Source organism: Camelina sativa, chromosome 1 (assembly GCF_000633955.1).
Source record: "Camelina sativa cultivar DH55 chromosome 1, Cs, whole genome shotgun sequence".
In the NCBI taxonomy this organism is placed as follows: domain Eukaryota; kingdom Viridiplantae; phylum Streptophyta; class Magnoliopsida; order Brassicales; family Brassicaceae; genus Camelina; species Camelina sativa.
In genome coordinates this window covers 9,487,273-9,496,267 of record NC_025685.1, presented here as the reverse complement: position 1 = coordinate 9,496,267, position 8,995 = coordinate 9,487,273, and the positions used below count along the sequence as shown (strand labels likewise).

General features: G+C 34.3%; 3 protein-coding genes across 3 annotated transcripts in view; 2 read left to right on the top strand and 1 right to left on the bottom strand.

Moving 5' to 3' along the window:
* LOC104705873 (putative sugar transporter ERD6-like 13) overlaps window positions 1-2,390 on the bottom strand; it is a 4,688-nt gene extending 2,298 nt beyond the window's left edge. Inside the window, exons 1-8 of the mRNA XM_010421966.2 lie at window positions 2,188-2,390; window positions 1,707-1,769; window positions 1,088-1,177; window positions 881-940; window positions 612-677; window positions 446-511; window positions 286-361; window positions 81-145 (exon numbers count right to left, since the gene is read on the bottom strand). Of these exons, the coding sequence (XP_010420268.1) occupies window positions 81-145; window positions 286-361; window positions 446-511; window positions 612-677; window positions 881-940; window positions 1,088-1,177; window positions 1,707-1,769; window positions 2,188-2,346 (645 nt within the window). The 5' untranslated portion in view covers window positions 2,347-2,390. The remainder of the gene's footprint in view (window positions 1-80; window positions 146-285; window positions 362-445; window positions 512-611; window positions 678-880; window positions 941-1,087; window positions 1,178-1,706; window positions 1,770-2,187) is intronic.
* On the top strand, window positions 4,672-5,604 carry LOC104785412. The gene is made up of 2 exons (XM_010510621.2): window positions 4,672-5,138; window positions 5,312-5,604. The coding sequence occupies exons 1-2, from the start codon at window positions 4,841-4,843 to the stop codon at window positions 5,428-5,430; spliced, it is 417 nt and encodes a 138-aa protein (XP_010508923.1). The 5' UTR covers window positions 4,672-4,840; the 3' UTR covers window positions 5,431-5,604.
* Window positions 5,683-8,995, top strand: part of LOC104785392 (1,4-alpha-glucan-branching enzyme 3, chloroplastic/amyloplastic-like) — a 14,369-nt gene continuing 11,056 nt past the window's right edge. The window contains exons 1-9 of the mRNA XM_010510597.2: window positions 5,683-6,035; window positions 6,145-6,216; window positions 6,419-6,483; window positions 6,681-7,364; window positions 7,750-7,922; window positions 8,006-8,095; window positions 8,556-8,631; window positions 8,736-8,843; window positions 8,943-8,990. Coding sequence (XP_010508899.1) covers window positions 5,767-6,035; window positions 6,145-6,216; window positions 6,419-6,483; window positions 6,681-7,364; window positions 7,750-7,922; window positions 8,006-8,095; window positions 8,556-8,631; window positions 8,736-8,843; window positions 8,943-8,990 — 1,585 coding nt within the window. The 5' untranslated portion in view covers window positions 5,683-5,766. The remainder of the gene's footprint in view (window positions 6,036-6,144; window positions 6,217-6,418; window positions 6,484-6,680; window positions 7,365-7,749; window positions 7,923-8,005; window positions 8,096-8,555; window positions 8,632-8,735; window positions 8,844-8,942; window positions 8,991-8,995) is intronic.

Below are 8,995 nucleotides of genomic sequence, written 5' to 3'. Positions count from 1 at the left end.
TAACGATTCTCAAAAGTATGTTGTATGTATATGTATCTGATACGGTGCGTTAATTGATAGGAACAATATTAAATAATTACCAGCCACCTAGGAGACTCCGGTATGAAGAATAAACCGACGAATTCCAAAACACAAGGAACCGTGCCTGCACAACTCCAAACGACACAAAGCGATTATTTTATGAACTTGATTGTAAATTTAAAATTATACTAGTTAAATATCATAAAAATACAACTTTAAAATTTATTTATATGTTCCTTTCAATAGGGAGAGTCGAAGATTTACTTATGAGAGCTAATTTTTGCCATGAAATGACTGATCCAACGAGGAATGTGACGGCAACGCTACCACACATCACAAGCTGTTATATATAAAAACAAAACTATTCAACTTTTTATATATATAAACTAGTAAAAAACAATTTTTTCTTTTTGCAATGTATTACCGAGTTGATCGCAGAGAACGCGCCTCGAACTTTTTTGGGCGCGATTTCTACAATGTAGACTGGTACCTAAGATTAAATTTGGAGCTAAACAATTAATTTATTGGTTGCTTGTAGTGAAAACTAATTAAACCCTAGTAGTTATCAGGCGAATTATTAAATTACGTACCACGTAAGAAGCTAGGCCAGCTGCGACCCCGAGAAAAAGTCTTCCGATATCAAGGGACCAAGTCTCCTTCAATAATATAAACCATTTATTAGGAAACAGCAAATAATTAATTCGTCTGAACTTTTGATTTGAAAGATCTTTGTAGCTAACAATAAATAATAGTCGTGGAACATGAAACATTCAAACGACTAAACTAATGTCGTACGTGGCAAACAAAGGCTATTTAAAAATTTGAGAAATTAAAATGATGGTTAGAAGTTATAAGAAACCTGAGAGAAGGCGATCATAAGCCAGCCGGCCATGCAAAACGAGTTTGAAACCCACAAAGCCTGCGCATTATCATTCATCAAAACGCTGTTTTTTTATTCTGGGAGTTAATATTTCTAAAGAAACTATATACGTAATGGAATTAATTGTAATTTTAGTAACGATGATAAATTAGTTTTAAAAATGGATAAATATAAAAGAAAACTTACGCCTCTTCGACCAAGTATATCAGCAAGTTTTCCCGACATCGCTGCTCCCACAAGTCCACCAATTGTTAAGACAGATCCAAAGAATGAGAACTACATCCATGTACGGAACAACTTAATTAACTTTTATAATTTATGTTAAAATGGTTATAGTTAATATTTATTTGAAAAATGAACAATTCTAGCAAACTGTATTACAATGACACTATCATATATACTCTTACGTAATTACCAAAAAAAAAAAATCTAAACTCTAAATAACACAAAAACGGATCAAGGGCAGGCTATGAAGGTATACCCAAATGAAACAACCGGCTTGGACCCCAGATTAAGTACAAAAATAATAGGTAATTTATACTGGCTATGGCAATTTATACGTTTACTTGGCGGATAATCATTTATCTAAAAAGTAAATCTAGTCTTCAAAAAGTCACTATTTGTATATTTTCTTTACCACTCTACCTCGTATTCAACACTTTAACTTCTATCTTATTTACGTACTATATATATTTGTGACACAATCCACCTATTATAAATTTATTTTTTGGTAAGAGGACGATTAACTAATTAAATAAAATTATATCAGCAAACAGGGAAATAAGATCAACAACTCAGCACTGACCTCAGCCAAAGAAAGATTCAGTCCTGCCATAATCCCGGTTTGAGCTGGTGATGTAAAGCCGGCCTGCCAGATTAATAAAATAAATAAACCTAAAATACTCATGTGGTCATTAATCATAAAAAAAAAATGTTGCTTTTCGCGACAGCGTACTCCTTATAAGTTATAACTAATTGATACATCCTTCTCTCTGATTTGATTTGATTTTTACATATAGTACATAAGATTTAGACATTTTAAGAGAAACAAAAACGTTCCTCTTTCAAACATTATTAAAAGAAATCAATTGGGAACCAACGAAACACTGAGCGATAGCCATCATAAATTTATTTCGAACATTTAAAACAATTAAGTTATAACTTATTTTTTCGTTTCAAACTTATGATAACTAATTGATGGGCTTTAATTATGTGTTCAGTTTAACAGAAAAATATAGAAAAGGCACAAAAAAAGAAGAAGAAGAAGTGAGTATGAAGGGACTTACGGCAGTGCCATAGGAGAAGGTGCCGCAAAGAGCAGTGAAGGTTGTGAAGAGTAGAATTAAAGTGACGGGTCCATCACCGTCGTTTACACGAACCCCTTTATCTGATGATTCAATGTCTTTTTGAATACTAACTTTCTGAAGAAGTGGTTTGTCTCCCATGGTTATGATTAGTGTGTGTGAGAGAGAGAGCAACAAAGAGATTAATGAAGGATTACGATGAGAGAGAGACTGAGTTTCCTTGGGCTTAGTCCATTATATGTGGAAATAAAAATTGAAAAACCAGATAGTATGACGTGCAAGTCTCAACAAAAATAGTTTTTTTTTCCCTTTCTTAGAACCATTCTTATATATGGTATTTTCTATAGCCAATTTGTCAGGTTTTAGAATGCGCGTATGCATATATTACTGTTACAAAATTAATATATTTGTTTAAAATTTGTCTATATACAACAGGGAAAACAAAATAGAAGACTAATTCTATTTATTTTGTTTATTTATCTGCTATCAGTATTTTTTTTATTTGGGCACAGTTTATTTTAAATTTTGAAATATATTTGTTGTTCGAAGTATATTTACCGCTAGTAGTCACTTTAGTCAAACACTCAAACTTGAGTATCATCATCAAACTATTTGTTCCCCGGCTTCTTAGATCATCCATGAAAATAGCTTCATATAATGTATGTCGTACGACTTATCTTTAGAGTTCACATAATATCGTAATCGTACTAAGTACAGAAATAATGTAAGGTGTTACGTACGTAGGTAGTAACAATAGAATCCAGCGAAGTTAATGCTAGTGGTTAACTTTTTGCTGTCAACATCTAGTGGTTATTTTTATGGTTGAGTATTGACCAATGGTCGACTTTTGCTGAATGCAATTTCATTATTTCACATAATAAAATGAACCAACATGAATGCAACAAGAATAACCTCGGATCCCACACTGAAGAATTATAAAGTAAATAAAATGAACCAACATGAATAACGTGTTACGTTCTATTGTTTAGTTGCTTTAACAAAACAAAGAGATTTGGTTAGAATTCGGACTCTCAAGACAAACTTTTGCGTAGGATTAATGGGAAAGTGATATGCATTGTGCCAAAGAAAGACAATTTGGGAGACACGACTGATAATGGCTAAAGTTCATTTTCATTGTGGAAATTAAATCATGCTAATCATTACGTTTTCGCATATAAATTAAAATAGAATCTATTATTTTTCAGCTAATATATATTTTGCAATTTGAGGTATATAATTGATGAAGTTGATGATACACGTAACACGTTCCTTTTACATAATATCTTCGATATCTTCTACAAAGTTCTAGAGATCATAAAAATTTAGATGGACTGATCTTACCCGATATTCATAGTGCCTGATTTTTGATAAAAGTATTGTTTTTTTCTTTCTTTCTGGGTATAGATATTAGTCTAAGCACAAAATAAAGCTCTAATCCACAAGTTCACAATCAATAGAGTTTTTTTTTCTTTCTTTTCCAATCTTTTAGTTACAGTAATTGAGTATTTGAAGGGTTCACAATTTTATTATTTGTAGTATATGTATATGATTATTATATCAGTTGTTGATGCACATATAAATATCAAGGTCCCTGCTGAACAGCATAAGGATGACCTGATCAACATGTCATAGCTTGACAGATAAAATGTGAATGTCATATATGTATCTATCAACGGAATCTATAGACAGCCGATGTTTGAATGTTCAAATATAATTTTCTATGAGACTACATAAATCATTGGCATAAAAAAAATAATAATAAATCATTGGCATTAATAAAGTTTTGTAACTTTTTGATCAAGTCACATTCGATATATATATGATCGTCGAATGGGAATGTCAGAAACTTTCCACACAGTTAATTTAGTGATCCACTTAATTAAGAATTTTTTTATGTTATTATAAGTTTGTAGTATGGAGAAAAAAAAAGTACAAAAGGTTTAAAGTTTTGAAAATCTACAGTGTAGAATCCATTGACTTCAAGATCAAACTTGTCCATTTCAAACTTCAAAATCAAACTTGTCCATAGATTTTATAAAGTTTATCTTTTTAGTCTTTTGACAATATGATGAATCAAATAATGAATAAAAAACGATTTTTAAATAATATCTATAAAATAGTATATGAATAACACACATTTTGACACATAATTTAAATTAATTGATATAATAATATGATTTTAAGATACACAAACCTATAAACCCTTCTAAAATTTCAAGAGTCTCATTTTTTTTGTGTGTGTCACATATACTAAATTCAAGAACTGTAGAGTTTCACATATTTTGTTTCGGTTGTTATCCTGTTATAAAATGTCACAAATTAATTTTTTTTTTTGTTCCTTTAAGAAAACGAACTAGTGATCATAATGATAAAAGAGAGAGAGAGAGAGAGAGAGAGAGAGAGAGAGAGAGAGAGAGAGAGAGAGAGAGAGAGAAACCATCCGTTCCTTGAATCCTGAGAGCACACAAAGCATATGAGTATTCCATTCCAAATACTTAGTTCTACATAATCAGTTACCATTTGCATCAAGCAACTTGTTATTCTTCCCACACATCAACACGTTTTTTTTATAACAACTTAAACCCATTAATTTTGTATTTGATCCATTCTAAACTTCTCCATGTACTAACAAAACATGTTCGTCGAGATGTTTCAGCTTCTATTCACGATCGTGTCAATCGAAGCCGTCCTGATTTTAACACTCGGGTTCGGGACACCAGCGAGAAGAGTGGTAGTGAAATTGCTAGACATATCAAAGCAAGGTCGAGGACCACTGGTCGCGAAAACGGTCGCAGCCACTATGCTTGTGTTGTTTGGCTCGGTTATGTACAGCACGATTCAAATCAACACAAGGGTCTCCGAATCTGGTGGTGTAGCAAACTCGACCGATCAAGTCATGTTTGCAAATCGCCTCCTCGAAGCTTTCCTCATGGGTAAAAAATATTAACATAAAAACACCATATGTTCTGTCCAAAAAGATAACACCATATGTCATAACCGTTACAAATATTAACATAAAAACACCATATGTCATTCCATTTTCTTGTGTGATTGATATCTAACGATTCTTGATTTTTTTTTCTTCTTTTGTATGTTTGTGAAAAAGGGACTATCTTGTTCTTGGCAATGGTTATAGACAGAATGCATTATTACACAAGAGAGCTTCAAATCACAAGAAGAAACTTGGAGATTGCTGTTAAGACGAAGAGCAAAACTGGTGCTTAATTACAAAGCCAAATTTAGCATCTAAAAATCTGTAAATATGTGAATATTAATTAAAAAAGTCACACTCGTGTTACTTTATTTAAAAAAATAAAAGTGGTCGTCAAGATCACAAATCCATGTGTACCACATACTTTCTAAATCAATCGGTTCGAGATTGAACCCGGTTTAATTACACTCGGTTTGGTTCAATTTCAAATTGAGAAAAATACCACGAAGACTGAGTGAACTCGTTCGTCGACTCAAAAACCTCTCTTATCTTAAAACCCTGCTGAGTGTGAGAGTGAGTGAGTCTGTGTGAACAAATCTTCTTCGTTTCTCTCTGTGGCACCAACAAAAATGGTGTCCCTCTCTAATCAAACCAGGTTTTGTTTCCACCCAAACAATCTCTTCGTTTCCGACACAAGGCGGCTGGGAATCTCAGGGGTCAATTTCCCCAGGAAAATAAAGGTGAAAATCACTTGCTTCGCCGCCGAGAGACCACGCCAGCAGAAGCAGAAAAAGAAGAGCCAAAGCACTAGCGACGCCGATGCTGGATTTGACCCAGTTGGGTTTCTCACTAAACTCGGAATTGCTGACAGAATCTTTGCTCAATTTCTCCGAGAAAGGTAGATTAAAGTTTTAAGTTGTGCATTTGCTTTTGGGGAACAAACCAAAAAGACTCAATTTTGATTATAGTTGTGTATATAAGCGTGTGTTCGTTTGTTAAATCTGTAGACATAAAGCTTTGAAAGACCTTAAAGATGAGATTCTCAAACGCCACTTTGATTTCAGAGATCTTGCTTCAGGGTATGTATCCTCTTTGTCCCAGTTCCTTTCACCAGACGATGTTTCAATCCTGGATTTAATTTAACACTTCTTATTGACTAGCAAGTCTCTGAAGCTTCATTGTTTATGCTGTGCGTGTCAGAAAAATAAGTTTTCTATTAGAGGAGTGACTGATGTGTATGCAAAATGCTTTGTCTAATGAATTGCCTTCTTGTCCCTGTAGATTTGAGTTACTGGGGATGCATCGACATATGGAACACCGGGTTGACTTTATGGAGTGGGGTCCAGGTTCTGTCTCATTCTCAAATCTTAGAATTTCATTAGTCTGTTTCTTTACTTCCATTTGAAAATGCTTCGTTAGGAGTCAGAACTGATCAACAGAAAGAATGATGTACTGAAACTTGCGTTAATAACTTGCGCCTGTTGGGAAGCTTTTTTTCCCGCCAGTGATTGTGCATGAGGATACTAACTAACCGTAAATCCAGGTGCTCGTTATGGTGCTTTAATCGGAGATTTCAACGGATGGTCCCCAACAGAAAATTCCGCCAGAGAGGGCTTATTTGGCCATGATGATTTTGGGTATTGGTTCATTATTCTTGAAGATAAGTTAAGAGAGGGTGAAGAACAAGACGAACTATACTTTCAGCAGTATAACTATGTTGATGACTATGATAAGGGTGATAGTAGTGTATCAGCTGAAGAAATCTTCCAGAAAGCTAATGATGAGTATTGGGAACCTGGTGAGGACCGGTATATTAAAAACCGCTATGAAGTTCCTGCCAAACTATACGAGCAGCTGTTTGGTCCGAACGGTCCACAAACATTAGAAGAGCTAGGAGATATACCAGATGCAGAAACGAGATATAAACAGTATCAAGAGGAGCATAAAAATGATCCACCAAGTAATCTGCCTCCATGCGACATCATTGATAAAGGTCAAGGAAAACCATATGATATCTTTAATGTCGTGACATCTCCAGAATGGACAAAGAAATTTTATGAGAAAGAACCTCCTATTCCATATTGGTTAGAGACACGTAAAGGAAGAAAGGCATGGTTGAAAAAATACATTCCAGCTGTTCCGCATGGAAGCAAGTATAGATTGTATTTCAATACTCCTGATGGACCGCTTGAAAGGGTCCCTGCTTGGGCTACATATGTGCAACCAGGTATGATAGCGTCTGGTATATCTATGGTTAGGAGTAGTATTATAAATATAACAAGTTGCGTAGCAGTCATAGACACAAGGAAGCAAGCATTCAGTTTTCCTTTTATCTGATGTCACATGCTTAAAAATATTTGCATGAAAGGAACAAAATGGAAGGAGTCCTTTTTAATTTTACTAGATACTTTGTAAGAACTAGGTTAACAGTCTTACAGAACAACAATCTTCAGAGAAGTTGTGAAGCTTTTCTAGTATGCGTGATGTTTATATGCAGCAATTCTTCTTAAAAAGCGTTTCTTTTTATGTATTACGTTTGTATCTCCATGAAAATGTATTTTTTATTTGGTTCATGTTTTTCTTCTTCAATATATTACACTTTTCTAAAATAGAGGATGAAGGAAAGCAAGCTTACGCAATTCATTGGGAACCTCCTCCTGAATCTGCATACAAGTGGAAGAACTCCAAGCCAGAGGTTCCAAAGTCCTTGCGCATATACGAATGTCATGTTGGGATTAGTGGGTCTGAGCCGAAAATTTCATCTTTCGAAGAATTTACTAAGAAGGTACCTCCTTATGCATTCAGTGTATTCTTACTTGCAATCTTATTATGCACACATCTTAACTTGTGTGGTTTATCAAACATCAGGTCCTTCCTCATGTGAAAAGAGCTGGATACAATGCAATTCAGTTGATTGGTATCCCAGAGCACAAAGATTATTTTACTGTTGGTTATAGGGTCAGTAAGCTAAGCTTCTCACACTTTAACTTTAATTTATCAATCTGATTCTGTCCTTGTTATACATAGTTATCCACCTCTTGCTTCTTATGCTTATACCATCTTTGGCTTCGTTGTTCACTGTGCATAAAAGTTTTTGAAGGTCGTTACCTAATGAGTGGTAAAAAATGGACAATGCTGATAGAATAGAGAGAAACGATTAAAAATATGGGAAAAGAAGAGAACAACCTGATAGAAATGAGGTGGAAAGAAACAATTGTTGCTTAGGGGGAAATGTGTATCTCATTTAGAATGATAACCAGAACTCCGAGTACATTAGATTTCTCGATGAATTTTTTTTACAAACTATTAAGAAAACTACTAGTTGCTTCTCTAATATCTTTGAACTGAATGAATAAAATTATGTAAAGTATATACCTTTCTCCTCACTCGCCATAATTGGTATCTATTACCATTTCAGGTTACTAATTTCTTTGCTGTCAGCAGCCGATATGGCACGCCAGATGATTTCAAACGTTTAATTGATGAAGCGCATGGTAAGAATTTCTTGTCTCTCTTCTCTTTCTGATGTTGTATAACCTTTGATTCAAAAATGTTGCTGATGAAGCACATGGTAATCATAATCTAATCTATTTTACAGGCTTAGGACTTCTTGTCTTTTTGGACATCGTGCATTCTTATGCAGCAGCTGATCAGATGGTTGGGCTTTCGCTCTTTGATGGTTCAAATGATTGCTACTTTCATTATGGTAATCCTCCGTAATAGTAATTTACTTGAAACATGCCCGACATAGTTGAATATGAGCGTTTCTAAAAACATAGTGTTCCATTCTTCATCGTGCACATAGGTAAAAGAGGGCATCACAAACACTGGGGCACCCGTATGTTCAAATATGGTGAT

Coding starts and splice junctions, on each gene's coding strand:
- LOC104785412 (XM_010510621.2), top strand. CDS start 4,841: ATGTTCGTCGAGATGTTTCAGCTTCTATTCACGATCGTGTCAATCGAA. Junction 5,139..5,311: donor CCTCGAAGCTTTCCTCATGG/GTAAAAAATATT, acceptor TTTGTGAAAAAG/GGACTATCTTGTTCTTGGCA.